Source organism: Dama dama, chromosome 29 (assembly GCF_033118175.1).
Source record: "Dama dama isolate Ldn47 chromosome 29, ASM3311817v1, whole genome shotgun sequence".
In the NCBI taxonomy this organism is placed as follows: Eukaryota; Metazoa; Chordata; class Mammalia; order Artiodactyla; family Cervidae; genus Dama; species Dama dama.
This window is the reverse complement of record NC_083709.1, coordinates 53,109,972-53,128,859: the sequence shown is the minus strand read 5'-3', so window position 1 is coordinate 53,128,859 and position 18,888 is coordinate 53,109,972. Positions and strand designations below refer to the sequence as shown.

The window sequence follows — 18,888 nt, the reverse complement described above, 5'->3', positions numbered from 1 at the left end:
CATGTATAAGTATCATTTCACAATGTGCTTCTTGCATCTGAAGGGAATGTTGCCTATCATTAAATATTTTCTGCCTTGTGTTCCTTTTACATGCATTTAAATGCCTGTCAGATTGTTTGCCTTTACACCCAGCCTGCCACTTTTTCAAATTGTAAGTGGAGAAGGCCGCGTTCAGAACCCGTGGTTTATTTCCTCACCCCCAAGAAAGTTACTGTGGGAATGGCGCAGAGACTTCACCACGTGCACGGGGAACCAAGGGGCTGAGAGCAGGTCTCCAGATGAACTCGGGTGGTCCAGGGAAGCCTGCACTGGGGTGCCCACATGTGCTCCCTTCTCTGAGGAAGGTACTGTATGCTTCTTCCTAAAGAGTCTGGCCTTTCAGGAATGAGTTACTCTGGGCCACCTCTAGAGAGACGCAGAGCAAGCAGAATGAGGCTACTGATTTTCTAGCCACGTCCATCCAGGAAGGAAGGGGGAAGGGATGCTCTGTGGATTTATTTGGAAATCCATTTAGTGATATCCTCACCACAAACTGATGAATAATTCCTGGCTTGGTGCTCTCACCTACACACAGAGGAGCTTCCTCCTTTCTTTTTCTGATTCCTTCTGCCTGCCTCCCTCCCTCAGGGACCCCAGCTAGGCTCGCTCCTTCCTCTGCCAGCATTGTTTGTTTGACCCGATAGATGCCAGGGAGGCCTTCCTCTCAGGAGCCCCGCTGTGGCCCTGTGGCCGTATGTTTGAGGTGCTTTTGCTCTGAGCCAGCTCTGACCTTGATGTTTGGGTTTCCATTTCAAAGCAGGCTTTAATTCCTGGTCTGTCCGTCAATTATGTGGTGTCTGTCACTCACCAGCTGTGAGCTGACATTTAATAGTGATACCGGCTTTACACTTGGGAGTCTAAAGAATTGCAATTTTCTTAAGTTACAAATAATGTACAGGTTTATTTGCCAAAATTGGGGGAGGATTTCAAGTCGTGGTTTTTCTAGATATGAATCTGACTCAAAAAGCAAACTGTCCCCATTCAGGATCCCTGTGACAAGGCCTCTTAGCAGATAAAAATCAACCACATCCTTGACCCTGAGAAACTTGCTGTCTCGTGAGAGAGCCAGGAGGAGTGTCTAGGTAACTGAAATAACAAGGCGGGCTGAGGAATCTGTAATTAAGACATTTCCATCTACCAAAATGTAAGGTACAAGGTACATCTGAGTGCAGCAGCAGAGTTAGAGGGTATCTGCCATGTTTTTTGCAGTTGTTTTTTTTTTTTTCCATCTTTGTACTCTCCCTAATCTATTCTTTCTGCCTTGGTTCATCTTTTTTGAGAAGTAAGAATAACCTTCCAGAAAGCTTCCCATATGATTTAGAAATGTACTGGGCAGTGGTCCTCAGAGGGGGACCAGCAACAGCATCATCAGCTGGGAATTTGTTAGAAGTGCAGACTCTCAGGCCCCAACCCAGTCAGAGACTCAGGGAGGTAGAGCCCAGGAGCCTGTTTTCATAGGCCCTCTGGGAGATGGTAACGTGTGCCGCAGGTCGGGACCCACCCCCTGAGGGAAGTGGGGACCATCCATCCAGTGTGAAGGAGCCTCTGGTCTCCAGCTGTGCGCTCTCATTCTGGTCAAATGCAGCGCTCCTTGCTGATGGGGTTCCGTTGGCAGATAAGCACAAGAAACGCCGCCAAATAGATATTTTTGGTATCTGCCACACGTATTTTCCTATTAAAGGCTCTGAGAAGTCCTGTACTAAGGAGATTTGATTCACTTTTTTAACCAGAAGCTTCCACAATTACTTGAAAGCAGAATACATCATCCCTATGGTGATACCTGATGGTCTTATTGCTGGGATTCTTTTAAATATGTTTTAGGAAAAACTTCTAGAGGGAGCTTTGCCCTACACTCAGTCAGTGTCTGAAGCAGGCAGAGACATCCCCTTCCGAGCCCTCCCACAGGCGGGAATCCTGCCTTGACCCTACCTAGAGAACCAGTTGAGAAGCCTGTACGGCAAGCTCACTCACCCCTTCCTCTCACTGCATCTCCATGCTTCATTTCGCCCTCATTCCCACTTCACCCTCTGCTCCTCCACCGAAGACGGGGCGAGGTGCAGAAACTGCCTGAGCCGTAGAAATCACTTCATGTCCATGCAATGTGGTGTGTTTGTCTCCATGGCCTTTTGGTATTTTCTTTGGTCCGCACATTTCTGTAAGGCATATTCATTATCAAATATTCTTATATCTGTCTTTACTAGCCTGCCCCAAAAGATCAGATTTTTTTTTCCATTCTTTTATGGGGAGATTTTATTTAGGTGTTTCAAAACTATGATTTAATTGTAAAATGAGAATTTCTGTCAGTGTAACCTTGTCTAAGCCAGCTGATCTCCCGTCTGACCTGAAGAAGTCTATGGTTGATAAAGAAGATACTGACATGGATAGCAGACCCTTTACATACATTATCTCATTTATGCCTCCAAATGGAGAGGGTGGGGTCGTGAGGTAGGTATCATTAACCCCATTTTACCAACGGACTGAGACAGACTGAGAAGTTTATAGATGAGAAATGTGTCCAGCTGGCACCGTAGCAATTTGGAATATAGAGTTAAGTTTCCAGTTTGATTATCTCTTCTGCCATTTAATAGCTGTGTGACCTTGGGCAAGTTAATTAGCCTCTCTGTGCCTGAGTTTTCTCTTCTGAAAGATGAGGATAATGTAGTGCCTGCCTCACAGGGTTATTGTAAGCTTCTATACTGATATATGTGAAGTGCTTAATGGGCATATGCTAAGTGCTCAGTCAGTGTTAGCTGGGGAAAGAAAAGCTAGAATAGTCAGATGATCCCGGGCATAACTAGCCTTAGAGGGTCCTAGCGACCTCAGGTACTCAGGACACGTCGTGGATGGAGTGATTGGATGGACCGTGCTGCACGTGTCCTGTGGTGACCACCAGCCTGCTGGTGATGAGCCACAGGTCTCCTGAAAGCCAGGGCTTTAAATGGATGCTGTCAGCCCCTGCTTTGAGATGCATGTGGGCCTTAAGGCTCGTAGACCTTTCTCTGCTGCCCCAGCTTCTCATTCTGACTCTGACCCCATCGTGATTTCCAAACTTACGCCTAAATTTTTAATTCTAATTTGCTTCAGGGCACTTGGACATCATAAGTGATTTAAAGGTGGTGGTACTCTTAAGTGTACAAAATATTTTTGACTTCATAAAAAAATTCTCAAAATGCCTTTCATGGAACTTAGTTTGCCGTTTGGATCCTCTTCCTCGTCACCCATCCCAGTAAAAACAGAAAGTGGGCGTTTCATTGGTGGCAGGCTTGCTTTCCTTTGAGAGGGGCCCTTCAGATTAGATTTCTCATCCTCCAGGTGAAGAATTTTGACCAATGACCATTAAGTTTTGGTAACAAAAGTAATGGAAATTCACATATTACTGCCATATCATTTCAGGGGAGGTAAGAAGACAGAGGTTAGTTGTTACAGCAGCTGTTCATCTTGAGGATTGTAACTGGTACAGATCAGGAATCTGTGGGCACAGCATCAGCCAGGGGCCACTCTTCAAATGCACAGATATTTCCACTGTCATTGCAGCAGTTAGGATAGCGCTTGCAGTTGCTGCCTCCAGACTTCCCAGAGTAGACTATTTCATCACGAAGTCTTGACCACCAGTATGAGCTGTGAGGCTGGGGCTGCCCTGGTCTCCTGGGTGCACCAGATCAGCTGTTCAGTGTTTGGATGGCTGACTCATCCAATTTCTCCACCACGAGGTAGCACAGACAACACAATTAGTTGCTTACGAGGTAGTGACGTGTTGCTGAGAGCAAGAGCTTTGGCGCCAGGTGAGTACCAAGGATGTGAGGGAGCTGCTCTTCCTGCACCCCACCCCCATCGTCACAGCAGTGCCCGTGGCTCGGCCACCGACTCACCGTCATACGGGTCACGTCTGCGTGCATATAGCAGGCCTTACCAAAGCCAAGAGGCTGCATTCCAACACAGGCGAATTGTAGTTGTCTGACATCGTGATCTTGTGAGAGCAAACACAGAGTGCTTATAACACACCAGGCATCGCTTTGAAAGCGTTGTGTATGCAGTTGACCCTTGAACAACACAGGTCCACTCATACCTGGGTATTTTTCAGGAGTAAATAGTACAGTATTATGTGGTCCAAGATCAGTTGACTCTGTGATTGGTAGACTCTTAAGGATGCAGAACTGTGGGTGCAGAGGAACCAGCTGTGTATACAGAGGGCTAGCTGTAAGTTATACACGGATGACCCCATGGTGGTTGGCACCCCTAACCCCACATTGTTCAAGGGTCATCTGTACTCGTTGTATCCTCACAACAGCCCTATGAAGTAAATTCTGGTTTTCCCTTCATTTTACCTTTGAGGAAACTGAAGCACAGAGATGTTAAGTGTCTTGTCCCAAGTCACATGACCAGTAGGTAGCAGAGCCAGAATTCAGTTTTGGACAGTCTGGCCTCAGAGTTTCTACTCTTATAGAACTCTGCTGTCTTGAATAAATCTTATATCCGTTTCTAGTTAGAAATAGGCTTTATTGAAGCCCTGGTGGCTCAAATAGTGAAGAATCTGCCTGCAGTGCAGGAGATGAGAATTTGATCCCTGGGTCAGGAAGGCCCCCTGGAGAAGGGAATGACTGCCCACTCCAGTATTCCTGCCTGGAGAATTCCATGGACAGAGGACCCTGGCAGGCTACAGTCCATGGGGTTGCAAAGAATTGGACACAACTGAGCGACTAACACACACACACACAGGTTCTATTAATATTATACAAATTTAAGGCAAGAAGTATTACTGGAGTTAATAAAGAGGAAGAACAGTTGATTCAGAAGTCAATAACAAAAAGGTAACTAGGAAATCTTCAAATGTGTTTAAATTAAGAACACAAATAAGGTTCAAAGAAGACATCACAGTGGAAATTAGAAAGTGTTTTGAATGAAACGATAATTGCAACATATTAAAATATGTGGGATATAGCTAAAATGGAGATTAGAGGAAGATTCATAGCTTTAAATATTATCAGGAAAGAAAAAAGTTTGAAAATCCATAATTTAAGTTTTCATCTTAAGCTAGAAAAAAATTGGCAAATTAAACCCAAAGAAAGTAGAAAGAAATAAAGATATAGGCTGAAGTCCATGAATTAGAATATAGGCATACAATAAAGGAAATCAATAGAACCAAAAGCTGGTTCTTTGAAAGCATCAATTGCAGTTAAGTATAAGGCACCTCAGTACATGTCCTTCCTCCTACTGCCCCCGCCAACTACCAAATTCTGATTTAGGAAATCAACAGTCGAGTGGGATTTGTTTTTAAAGCCAGTCCACCTCCCACAGAAATGCTTTATACCACTGTCAATATTAGTTTGTCAATTCCCTTTTCAACTTTGAGTCTCTGCAAATTCTTTTCTAACTGTTCTCCTGTCTCTGTTTGTTCCATGCTAAGCAGATGGCCCAGAAATTAGCCAAAAGCAGGAAGAAGGTGCAGTACAAACAACTTCATCAGCTTGATGTTATGCCTGTTTTTTTAATTTTTCATTTATTTATGTTTTGCCTTTTTTCTTATTTCGTGTTTTTGTTTTCTGCATCCAGCAAGTTTTTGTTCAGATTTCTTTGCGAACCGCCCCATAAGCCAACGTTTCTCAAAACTCAGTTGCCCAAAGTGGCTGTTTTCTGTTGCTCATTAGTCATCTCACTCCAGAGGAAGGCCAGGGAGCAGACTGGGGATGCTGAAGGAATCCTGCAGTAGTGTGCAAGTGCCCACCATTCAGGAGCATTCACATGGCAGGGACCTGGGTCTGCTCAATTCTAGTCATGTTTGATTTGTGGATTTGTCAGATTGCTGGATGCAAAAAAGAAAACTCGCTAATAACCACATGTGTGCAGAATCAAGCCCTAAATGAACCAGATTGGTGCGCTTTTTTTTGGTTGTGGAGCTTCCAGGTGCTTTAGAGCTACCCGCGGGACATTGAGGCATTGGGGCTCGCTCTTAATGGGGTGGCTTCCACAGCGGGTACTACTTCTGTGTTGCTGTGGTGTGTGGGAACATGAAGACCCTCTTACCAGAACTGCCTCCAGATGCCTTGTTTGCACCTGCTGTAAACATCGACACCCGCCCCCTGCCCCATCACTTGAGCAGGAGCAAACTCTGACTTCTCCAAGGTCCTGGGGGTATGAGTCAGTCACCCTGATTCCCTCAATCTGTTGGGCTCTGAAACCCTTGCAGAAAGCGCCATTCACGTCATTGTTGAGAGAGTTAGATCTGCTGCAGTGAGTTACTGCTTCCATGGCGGAAGAAGCAAAGGGTGTCCACAGTTCTCCCTGTCACCTGGAGGTGCTCACTCCGGTCCCTGTGGCCGTCCTCTGTGTGGTCCCTTTGGCTTTGGCAGTCTAATTCTGGAGTCTGAATCGCTGTTCTGGTGACTGTGTCTCGAAGCCTCTGTGTGTGAGTTAACCTTGCTCCCACGCACCTGGGTCAGAGCAACATATTAAGCTTTCCCTTGGTACGTTTTCCTTCTCAGGCTCCTGAAGGTGAATCTCAGCCAATGACCGAGGTGGATCTCTTCATTTCTACCCAGAGAATCAAAGTATTGAACGCCGACACGCAGGTATTAATTCGACGGCTCCCACCTTCCTAGGGGGTGAAGCTTAGCATGGCAGCCAGGAGACTGTGTCCTTGTCTGCCAGGCCGCTGGGCCCAGATGCTGGCTGGCTTCCACACAAGCTCGGAGGCTGTGTCTGCAGTGCCCGCTGCTGGTGTGGGGGGTGCGGGTTGGGGAGGGACTTGGTAAGGAAGGTTGGGGCTGTTAAAGATCAAAGGGAAAAACAAGTCACAGACATTGTTTGTTAATAATTCTCACAAACTTTTGTCAGAAGATTCATGAATTTGAACAGATTAGCCTTTCAAGAAATGTTGTTTAAAATCACACGTACACACATAAACAAAACACAGTGATTGCATGCAGATTTTTTATTTTTTTTAGCTTCCCCAGCAGGGGTTTCCCAGGTGGCCCTCGTGGTAAAGAACCCACCTGCCAGTGAAGGAGACGCAAGAGATGCGGGTCCGATCCCTGGGTCAGGAAGACCCCCCTGGAGGAGGGCATGGCAACCCACTCCAGTATTCTTGCCTAGAAAATCCCATGGACAGAGGATCCTGGTGGGCACTATAGTCCAGAGGGTCACGAAGAGTCAGGCATGACTGAAGCGACTTAGCACGCACCCACAGAGATTCTGCTGGTTGTAAAATGATGTAAATTCCTTTTCACGTACCACAGACCACTTCCTGCTCTGGGTTATCGCCACTCAAGGGAATTGCTCCCAGGCCTGGGTGGGTACATGTAAATCTGCCAACACAGTGTTTGCAGTGAGCCCCAGAGCACCGCCACCCGCACCCGCAGTGTGTGTGGACTGCCCTTGGCTACACTGTGAGTGGCAGACTCTCTCTTGGGTCATTAGATGATGCTCTAGGCTCACCAGCCTCTCCCGTCTCCCCTGCAGGAAACCATGATGGACCACCCTCTGAGGACCATTTCCTACATCGCAGATATCGGGAACATTGTTGTGCTGATGGCCCGCAGGCGGATGCCCCGCTCCAACTCCCAGGAGAACGTGGAAGCCTCCCACCCATCCCAAGATGGAAAAAGGCAGTACAAGATGATCTGCCATGTGTTCGAGTCTGAAGATGTAAGGGTGGCCTCCTCTCATCTCCCTTCCCGTGATCTAATCTGAGCTGCCCTTGGGTAAATGGGTTCCCTCTAGTTCTCAGAACCTGAATCATAAGTGAGACAAATACTTATTGAGCACTTACTATGTGTCAAGCACTGTTTTAGTACTGGGGATATGAGGCTGAATAAAACAGACAAGGTACTCCTCGTGAAGGTTGTAGAGAGACAGAAAATGAATAGATAAATATACTTAATATAAAGTTAGGCATAGGAATGTTTAATCAGGAAAAACTAGGTCAAGGGATAGAGGGGCAGGGGCTGTTTCAGGTAGAACAATGATCAGAGTCCTTTCTAAAGTCACATTGGAGCCGAACCTGAGTAGAGCTGAGAGGAAAGAACAGGTGCAGAGGCCCTGAGACAGAGGCCTGCTGACGGAGTCTGAGAAAAGGCAGGGATACAGGCCACCAGAGGGCTATGCAGGACTGCCCTTTGCTAACAGGAAAGTTGGCGTCCCTGCGTCTCCCCACCATGTGGCGTGAGTACCAGCCACCCACTCCTTCTCAAACCCACCTGTTCCTCCAGTCACAGAGCCAAGGCTTCCTAACACCCATCTCTGCACATGATAAAGTCCGCAGAGGAAGCTAATTCAAAACAGAGGTGGGGCTCCTCCTTCCCTTCAGCCTTCTCCAGTTGTCCCTAGAACTGTTGGCCAGGCCACCGGGCTTCAAGCTATTTCAGCACCACCCTTTTTCCAGAGCTCAGCAGGCCTCGGCAGCTCCCTCCAGGCCAGGGCCATGGCCCTGAGATGGTTTCCAACTGCAGAACCTCCCCAGAGATGGCTAGGTCAGTGCCATTGACTGAGATAAATTTTCCTCCTGCCACAGTGAAACAAGCTGTCTTTCTCATACTGAGCAGAGAGACCTTATCTACGTAAAGAAAATTGCCTCGGATAGCCTTGGCTCCTTAAAAGAGGCCATTTTTCTTCCTGAGAATATTCATGGAGCTGCAGTAAGCGGCCTGCCTCTGAGAAGTTAGGAGTCAGAGACAAGTCTCCAGGGAAGCAGAACCCTCATGGCTGTAGCCTCAGACAGGAGGAGACGCTTACATGTTTGTACCAACTTTTACTTGTCTGGTTCTCAGCCCCAGAGACAGGTGGCTGAGAAGACAGAGAGCTTGAAGCACCTGTCCTGGCCATTCCCTCCACTTTTCCTGTGAAACTGAGACCAAACTTGGAAACCTGGAGAAGGTTCTTGTAAGGCTCCAACGGAGTTACATTTAGAATATTTTTCATGTGTCCTGCAGGCCTGTGAAAAGATGGCGTTAGCTCTGCTTACACAGACATGAGGTCCCGGTTCAACCCTCAGCCACCTCTGCCAGGCTTGGTGCTCCTAAAGGAGGACTTTGTCTCCCTTGGGGCTCCTTTGGGTCTGTAGGGGAGACAATGAAGGGGAAGAAGGAAGAAGCAAGAGTGGACCTGGAAATCTTGCTGCTTTGCTTCCAAGGCCCAGGATAGAAGAGGAGAGCATGGGCTCCAGAGCTGGGAGACTTGGATGTGACTCCCACCTCCATGTGCGGGCTCTGAGGGTCTATAGAACAGGCTGCCGTGCGGCTCAGGTAGACCCAGCAGAGAGGAGAGTCGTCTGAGCTGTTGGCCCGGTGCATCCACTCACGGTGGTCGGGAGGTCCACTGACTGTGTTCTCAGACACTTTTTTCAGCCTCTGATGCCCACAGCGATGCCTCGGCAGGAGGCAGTGTGGTGGTCCTTGGCATGCCATGTGATGTCACCAGACTCTCAGAATGAGAAATGTTAAGCAGCATTTCTTTCCCCCAAGCCAACCACACAGAAAGTTCTGATATCACCGTTAATTAACTGCTTTCAGCGAAAATGACTAAAGATAGGGAAAGGAGGACTGGAGACGACAGTTGTGAGTTTGAAACATTGCCCTGGAGCATGTTGTTGTTTTGTGGGTTTTCTACCCACTGGAATTTGAGAGAGCAGCAGTACCAGGGGTGGGCAGGTGGTGGGCTCTGGAATTACGCTGCCAGGATTCTCAGCCTCCAACCCCACCCCAACTTACGCTCTCAACCTCCTTTTCCTCATCTCCCCAAAGCGAACAAGGAAAGAATACGTAAAACAGATACACAGCTTTAAAGTCTAAGAGCTCTGAGAAACAAGAGAGATTTTTGTACTCATTTGGCTGATAAGCTTGCTCTGAGCTGCAGTGAGACACTTTATAGGATTTGTCCAGCTTACTATGAATCTCACACATTTTGTTGCAGGAATATTACTGAGTGTGTTTAGGTACTTCTCCAAGCTCTAGTGGGGTTTTTACACAATGTATGATGTATGCACTCTGTTACCTTTCTAAAATTTGAACATTTCTGAATTCTGAAACTCTGCCCTCAGAGTTTAGGATGAAGACTTGTGGACCAGTCATACTTATATCATAGACTTGATGTGACTTTATGTGATGATGTTTATATGGGATGTGATGTGGCAGAGGTTTGGTTGCTGCTGGCCCTCCCAAGTTGTGATGTTGATTAATTAATGCAGGGAAAGGTTATCAAATTCCAGTGCAGGAGGAAGATCATCGGAAGCAGAGTTCCCAGCCTGTGAGCTGTGTGACCCTAAACAGGTTCCTTTGTATCTCTGGACCTCTTAGCCTCCTCACCTAGAAAATGCGGGGTTGGACTCGATCAGGGTTCTCAATTCTGTTGGACCCAACAGTCCTTTCACATAGCAAATATTTTATAATGCCCTGCTCATAGACAGTATGAATGAAATTCACAGATCATATAATCTCCTTTTCTGAAAAAGTTTTCACAAAATAACCAAAGTACTGCCATAAATGTAATACAAAGGACAAATAAAAGGAAATCTAAAGTAAGATTGTTGAAAGCTAAAATAAAATAGTTGATAAACACATTCATGAGCGCGCACACATGAAGAACCTCACCCAGTGTGCAGAATGACAGAGATAATTTATTGGCAACCCACATCTCACAAACAGCATTGGTGCTGATGATTTTCTAAAGTCATGAAGCTTACTCGTGGTAAAGTGCTGGATAAAACATCTTTTCTCAATTCACATAATAGTTATATTCTTGGAACATTGTGTTTTAGAGCCATGCAATAAGTTTTGTGGTTTTATATAAATTAGAGTTGAGTCCTAGACTCGGGTAATTGAGCACAGGTGTTATATGTACATGAATGTCTGGGGGTTATCTTAAAATTGTGCAGGATGTGAAACAGCTCATCCTGGGCAAGACTGTCCTTTGCACAACAGTAAGTCCAGCATCTCTGACTCCTGTCCACTGAATGCCGGGAGCTCCCTATGATCATTGTCAGAGTAAAAAATGTTCCCACTAATTTTGGAAATGCCCTCTAGAAGGCACTGCTGCGCCATGGAGACCCGCTGGGCTAGCCAGTGCCTAGGGCCCGGCAGTCTTCAGGGACTCAGGTCATCTACCGGCAGCTCTGCCCTGCTAACCCTATCTCTCCTCTCCAGGCCCAGCTGATCGCACAGTCCATCGGGCAGGCCTTCAGCGTGGCATACCAGGAGTTCCTCAGAGCCAATGGGATTAACCCCGAAGATCTCAGCCAGAAGGAGTACAGTGACCTGCTCAACACCCAGGACATGTACAACGACGACCTCATCCACTTCTCCAAGTCGGAAAACTGCAAAGATGTAAGTACTTCCCTGAACCTGTTCCCCAGGCTGGGCCAGCTGGGCCTGCCCACCGAGGAGGTGAAGGCAGAGTGCCAGGGTGGAGTGTGGTGTTCGCAGAACGTTGCTGAGGGCTCAGGCCCATCTCTGGCTCCCCTTGTGTGTGGCCCAGGTCATTAAAGACGTCAGCTGAGGGCCGTGACCAGCAAGGCAGGGTGTCCTCTGCCCCCTGTGATCCACAGCTGACTTTTGGGATGGGTTCCAGAAGCAGACAGGACCTAAACCCTGTCTTTTCAAGCTCCCGGTCTAGGAAAGGGCACATTTATAAAAGGGAGGATCTTAAATGATGATGCTGGATGGGTACTATTCAGATACACTCTGCCTGGCAGAGTGGAGCTAGTCTCAGCCCTCTGGGATCAGATGAGATGTGCTGGGCTCCCCCGGGACCAAGTCCCAGCGTCCCCTGGGACTCTGCAGGAACAGCTGGAGGAAAGCAGGGCCATCTGACCTGTTCCAGGGTCTGGGTATTCTCTGAAAAGTGTAGAGGAGTGCAGAGGGCTGGACCCCAGTAACAGAAGCATGAGGTTTCACACACTCAGGGATCATCTGGGGAGCCACAGATGAGGCATTGAGGCTGGACTGTGCATATGAGAGGATGCTGGGCCTGGGTCAGAACTGGCAGGCTTGAGAGTTCAGCCAAGGTGAGGGGCCTGGACTTTATGCCCAAGATGTAGGCCAGTGATCTTTCAATTCACTCATGGATGCTAGGTGTCCTAGGTTTCCTGGAAGCAAAGCCTGAGATAGGAATTCTGGTTCAAGGGATCTGTGGGGAGGTGGGGGCAGGGTGCACTCAGGAAACAGTGAGTGGGTGGTGGGGATGCCACGAAGGACTGTGGCCTCGCTGGGGATGAGCAGCCTCTCATCCAAATGGAAGCACCAGGTCACACATCACAGAACCATCTTGTCCCACCTGGAGCCAAAAGAGCTGGCAGGCCTGTGCCCAGGCTTCATCAGTCATTGGCAGTGAGGTCAGACGGAGGTAGGTGAGTGGGCTTGTGCTCAGAGTTCCCTAGACTGGGGGCTTCCACAGCAGAAATGCATTGTCTTCCAGTTCTGGAGGCTAGAGGCCTGAGATCAAGGCATCTGCAGGGTTGGTTCCACCTAGGGACTGTGAGGGGGAAGACCCATCCCAGGCCTCTCGTTTGCTTGTAGATGGTCATCTTATCCCAGCTCTGTCTTCACTCTGTGGCCACATTTCCCCTTTTTATAAAGATACTAATCATATTGAGCTAGGACCCACCCTAATCATTTTTATTTTAGCTTGATTGCCTATGAAAAGACCCGATCTCCAAACAAGTCCCTCTTTGGAGGTACTAGGTGTTAGGACTCCAACATATGAATTTGGAGGGTGGAGGGGTACATGATTCAACTCCTAGTAGGTGGTGACGGCCATGTGGCTTAGGGCAGTTCTGCAGGAAAAGGGCCAGTTGTGAGCGGCAGCAGCAGGGGGAGGAGGACAGCAGCCTATGAAGGGGCTTTGTCAGGCCCCAGCGCCCCCACTCCAGTATGTGTTTGAGCATGTGTGGATCTGTAAATGTGAAGAAATAAATACACACATACTCTTTGTTGGTTGCTTCCAAGAAACGTCTTACCTGTCTATGGTGTGTCTGCCTTATCAAACTGAACATATCTGAAACCAGCTCCTGGCTTCTCTGCCCAGCTGGGGAAAGCCACAGTAATGACGCATATCTAGGACCAGTGTTTTTGCACTTCCAACCTTTTTCTTTTTTCTTAACTTTCTTGTTGCAGAGAAGTGTTTCTATAATGCATATTTATTTTTAACTCAAAAATCTTAAATGTTGGAGGGAATTCATGAGGCACTGTGAAACAGGGGATCTGTGGTAGAATCTGAAAGCTACTCTGGAAACCATAAGATCCCACCAAAGCCCCCCACCTACAGTCTCTTTTGCCCTTCGCTGGAGACTTTAGGAAAAACAAAACAAAATATGACACCCTGTGTGGTTGTAGTACCAAGGCAGGTACAAGTGCTGAGTCTGACTTGTACAAGTCCGACTCTTTGTGACCCTCTGGATTGTATCCTGCCAGGATCCTTTGTCCATAGGATTTTCCAGGCAAGAATACTGGAGTGGGTAGCCATTTGCTACTCCAGGGGATCTTCCTGACTCAGGGATCGAACCTGCATCTCTTGCATCTCCTGCATTGGCAGGTGGGTTCTTTATCACTGAGCCACTGGGAAGCCCCAAGGCAGGATGGCTTTTACGGAATAAGAATTAGAAAAAAAGGGTATGTGCCTGCATGACATCATTTCTTACCAACCCCAGATGCCATGGAGTACAGAGAGGACAGCATTCGTCTGGCTTGGAGTCATCAGGGAAGTGTCTGTCATGTTTCATCAGGACAGGAACAGGGGAAATGCCTTGACTTCTCTCTCTACCCTGGATGGTTGCTGATTGAGCCTTTCTAAGTGTTGTGTTTCTCCTTTCAGGTCTTCATAGAGAAGCAGAAAGGGGAAATCCTAGGTGTGGTGATTGTGGAGTCTGGCTGGGGATCCATCTTGCCAACTGTGATCATAGCCAACATGATGCACGGAGGCCCGGCAGAGAAGTCAGGGAAGCTGAATATTGGGGACCAGATCATGTCCATCAACGGCACCAGCCTGGTGGGCCTGCCTCTGTCGACCTGCCAGAGCATCATTAAGGTAACCAGAGATGGGAAAAGTCCAATTCCATTGTAAACCCCAAATGACATGAAGTCATTGAACATATTCTGAGTACCAGCCACTAAGAAGGACACAAATACAAAGGCATGGACTTGCACTTGGGCTGTTTTTGCTCTGCACAGATTCCTCCCTGAAACTGTTTTTTTCAGTGATGGTATTTTTGGTTCATGTAACACCACTGACTAACACCATGCCCACTGCAGACACCACTAATCAATTACAGCACTCTCTCCCACTAAGACTCAGCCTCAACAGAATTTTCCTCAGCTCAGTAATCAGAACACTCACATAGAGTCAGCTAGGTGTGCCTGAGGTGACTTGCCATCCCTATCACAAGTCAAGGAAATGCTTCAGATGCCAGAGCAGTGTCCTCCACTGTGATCCAGGTGAGTGTGTGCTCCCCAGAGCCGCATAACATGATTCTCACATGCCAAGTGGAAGGAAGGAAACGGGTACCATCTGTGTACACCTTCTGCAACCTGAACATAATTCTTTCTTTTTTTTTTTTTAATTTCTTGTTCAACCTGAATTGATGCTGTTTCATTAAGACTGAGAAGAGCTACTTAAAGGAAAATTGAATACGAGTATTTAAGAAGAAGAAATTAGATTTTCTTAGAAATGAAGCATGCAAGTGTAGTCTCCTGAGCACATTGGAATTTTCTGATTGCATGGCCAATAGGAACAAGAATATTTTCCCTCAACTACAATATCTGGAGAACCTACTAGCTCTGTAGCAAGCACTGTGGTACAGGCACACTGGGATCCTATGACTTTCTTTGGTTCCTTGGAGTTTCCTGAAAGACTGTAAGCTAGAACATAGCTCTGTGTGTGAGTGTGAGAGAGAGAGAGAATAAATATGAATTCATGTAATAGTTATTCTAAGCAGAAGAAAATCACAAGAAACAATATCCTTGGCCAAGGGGCCTCGGGTGGAGGAAAGGTCAAGGTAGGTGTATAGGACCATTTGTTTTTTCCTTTTTTAATGTTATACAGGAATTTTTCTCTTTTTGCCTGCTTTTTAATCAATATTTTTATTGAAGTATAGTTGATTTACAATGTGTTAATTTCTGCTGTACAGTGAAGTGGTTCAGTTATACATATGTATACATTCTTTATTGTATATTCTTTTCCATTATGGTTTATCATAGGATACTGAATTATAGTTCTCCGTGCTATACAGTAGGACCTGCTGTTTATCCATTCTGTATCTAAAAGCTTACATCTGCTGACCCCAGCCTCCCACTTCATCCCTCTCCCAACTCCCTCCACCGTGGCAACCACCAGTCTGTTCTCTGTTTTCGTGTTTCTGTTTCATAGATGAGTGTATTTCTGTCGTCTTTTAGCGCTACATGTAAGTGATATCATATGGTATTTGTTTCTCTCTTTGACTTACTTCACTTCGTGTGATAATCTCTGGTTGCCTCCACGTTGCTGCAGATGGCATTGTTTGGTTCTCTTTCATGGCTGAGTGGTATGCGTGGTATCTGTGTACTGCATCTTTATCCATTCTGTGCATAGACATTTAGGTTGTTTGCATGACTTGTATACCGTGAAGAGTGCTGCTGTGATCACAGGGGTGCATGTGTCTTTTTGAATTATAGTTTTGTCTGGATATGTGCCCAGGAGTAGGATTGCTGGATCCTGTGGTAATTTTATTTTTAGTGTTCTGAGGAACCTCCGTACTGTTTTCCATGGTGGCTGCACCAACTTATATTTTCACCAGCAGTGTAGTAGGGTTCCGTTTTCTCTAAACCTTCTCAGCATTTGTTTTTTACAGACTTCTTAATGAGGGTCATCCTGACTGGAGTGAGGTGGTATATACCTCATTGTAGTTTTGATTTGCATTTCTCTAATAATTAGTGATGTTGAGCATCTTTTCATGTGCCTGTTGACCATCTGTGTTTCTTCTTTGGAGAAATGTCTGTTTAGGTTTTCTGCCCATTTTTCAGTTGGGTTTTGTTGTTGTTGTTGTTATTGAGTTGTATGAGCTGTTTGTATGGTTTGGAAATTAAACCCTTCTTGGTTGCCTTGGCTGCAAACATGTGCTCCCAGTCTCACCATGGTCTTTTCATTTTGTCTTGCCTATTTGGTTTTAATGAAACAAACTCATAATCACACCCAGAAAGAAATAGCCCTTTCTGACCTCATTTCTTTTTGTTATATCTTACACTTAAATTTTACCTCTTGCTTAACATACATTAAAGATAAGATTAAAGAACGTACTTTAAAACATGCATATTCATTCAAACATGTTTAACTGGGCTTCTGTTGGGCTGAGCTGAACTGTGGAGCAGCCAGAATGACAGTATGCATCTGGAGGATAATTATTATTGAAAGGATTCAGGGAACCCTCGTGGCAACATAGAGCTGAGATGCTAAGAGCTTTTAGAGTCGACTGGTGGTGGTGGGATCTTGGTGGATCTTGAAGGAGGGGTAAGGAAAGTGGCCTTTGGGGGTTTCTCCTGGAATTGACAAGACAGTGGACTAGGTTTGTGGTGGGGAGAGAGAGGTTTGAGCCAGCCTGGGGAGGCTGACCTGATGGTGTGACCATGTGGAAAAGCCAGGGAGGGCCAGGAATAGAAAGAGAGGACCCACCTCTGGCTTCTCACTCACACGTGCCAAGGTTGACACATGCACTTTCACACCAGAAGCAAGTTACTTATTGAACACCTGTGCATGTGTGTGAACCACTGAGGGGCCCTGAGAATCAGAGATATGTTAGACACCGTCTGCATCCCAAGGAGCTTGGTCTCATTGGGGAGGAGTGAATGAAAGGGCTGATGATAGCAGTGACTAGACCATTCTCGAATGTGTATGTTCACTGGAAAAACCCTACAGCGGCCTCCTGGAGGGTAGGTACCACTATGCAAGCTAGGAAACAGGCATGGGAGATGATATAATCATTCAAGGTCATACATGTGTCAGTAGTGAAGCCAGGTTGCTCGGCCACCCTGATATCATTCCAGCAGCATCTATGGTCAGACCCTTAGGGAAGTTGTTCTCAGCTTGGGGGATCTTGACCTCTGCGGGAGACATTGAGCAGTGTCTGAAGACTGTTTGGGTCATCACCGTTAGGGAGGGAGGAGGAGATGCTGGCATCCAGTGGGTAGAGGTCAGTTGTTGTTCAGTCGCTCAGTCGTGTCCAACTCTTTGCAACCCCATGGACTGCAGCACACCAGGCTTCCCTGTCCATCACCAACTCCCGGAGCTTGCTCAAACTCATGTCCGTTGAGTCGGTGATGCCATCCAACCACCTCGTCCTCTGTCGTCCCGTTCTCCTGCCCTCAGTCTGTCCCAGCATCAGGGTCTTTCCCAGTGAGTCAGCTCTTTGCATCAGGTGGTCAAAGTATTGGAGCTTCAGCATCAATCCTTGAAATGAATATTCAGGGTTGACTTCCTTTAGGATGGACTGGTTTGATCTTGCTGTCCAAGGGACTCTCCTAAGGTCAGGGATGCTACCAAATGTCCTGCAATACACAGGATGATCCACCCAACTAAGGAACACCCAGCCCAATGTCCGTAGGTTGAGAACGCCTGCCTTAGGAGGTAGTTCAGTGTGGGAGAGAAAGGGAGGTTGGTGAGGGAAGGTGGGGGTTGATCTGTACCTGGTTTGGGGAAAGGTGTGGGGAGGAGGAGCCAGAAGAGAGGATAACTTGAGTGCAGATGGGGCCGGGGCCTGGGTGGGAATAACCGGGCTTCCTAAGGACTGTGGGGCTGTATACCTGAGCCCATTACACACCAGCCGGGCGGCACCCAGCCCTTGGCACTGGCCACCTTCCTTCCTCTTCATAAAAAGTAGCCCACGAGGGAGGGCAATGGCAAACATCCAGTTCACAAATAAGTCATCAGCTCCTCAGAGGGTGCAGACATATCCAGGACCCCCCTCCACCCCTCCCTGCCTCTGCACAAAGGAGGCAGACAGGTGAGGCTGTGAGACCCGTGAGGCCAGTGCTGCCTTCCCCTGGGCTCCCCGGGGACTGGCCTGCTGTCCAGCGCATCACACAGCAAAGGGGAGACAGACTAGCGCAGGATTCAGTCAGCACATTGTCTGAGCAGTTTCCTAAGGGGAAAAGGTTTGTTTGCACACGTAGCTGACCTTTGATGTCTATAAATGGAGTCTCTCTGGAATTGGAAAATTAAAAGGCCATGTGGTGATGAAAGAGATGTAACTGATGGAAAGGAAGAAAGACAGCACCTTTGTGGCCACCCTTGGCAGAGAAGTACTTAGCAGGCAGGCCCCAGCTAGGATGGCGCTGCGGGATGCACGACCTTGTCAAATGGAAAAATGTGATTGGCCCAGCCACATCCCCCTCTCCCCACTCCCACCCTGAGAATTTTCCCACTGATTTCAGCTAGAATTACCAGTATGGAATGAAGATGTTTAATGGCTTATATTCTTGTTTTTATCTAAAAACATCTCTCTTGCTTGCAGCTGAGCAGATGCTCACGCTGCCCCACCCCACCCTCTAGGCCACTGCAGGGGACCATCCTGGGCCTCTTCAAGGCTTTGCGTTAGTATTACTTGTTTCAATGCTGTGTCTGTGTTCCTTGCAATGAATTTAATGAGCAGCTCTCATCCTGGTAAACCAGTGCTGTGCAAACTCTGATTTGAATCACTCGGGGATCTTATTAAACTGCACGTTCTGAAATGGCGGGCCTGGGATAGGATTCTGCATTTTCAGGAAACTCCTGGGTGATGACTTGGCCAGCCTTGGACTTTGAGAAACAAGAGTCTAAAGCCGAGTGTTCTGCATCTCGTCACTGTAATGTGTGTTGGCCTTTTCTCTCCCTGGTTACAGCAAACAGAGTACATTTCTA

At 47.2% G+C, this 18,888-nt stretch overlaps 1 protein-coding gene across 1 annotated transcript in view; it reads left to right on the top strand.

The window, feature by feature from the left end:
- APBA1 (amyloid beta precursor protein binding family A member 1) overlaps positions 1-18,888 on the top strand; it is a 226,311-nt gene that overhangs the window by 195,648 nt on the left and 11,775 nt on the right. The window contains exons 7-11 of the mRNA XM_061132342.1: positions 5,447-5,479; positions 6,519-6,605; positions 7,495-7,680; positions 11,172-11,351; positions 13,837-14,049. Of these exons, the coding sequence (XP_060988325.1) occupies positions 5,447-5,479; positions 6,519-6,605; positions 7,495-7,680; positions 11,172-11,351; positions 13,837-14,049 (699 nt within the window). The remainder of the gene's footprint in view (positions 1-5,446; positions 5,480-6,518; positions 6,606-7,494; positions 7,681-11,171; positions 11,352-13,836; positions 14,050-18,888) is intronic.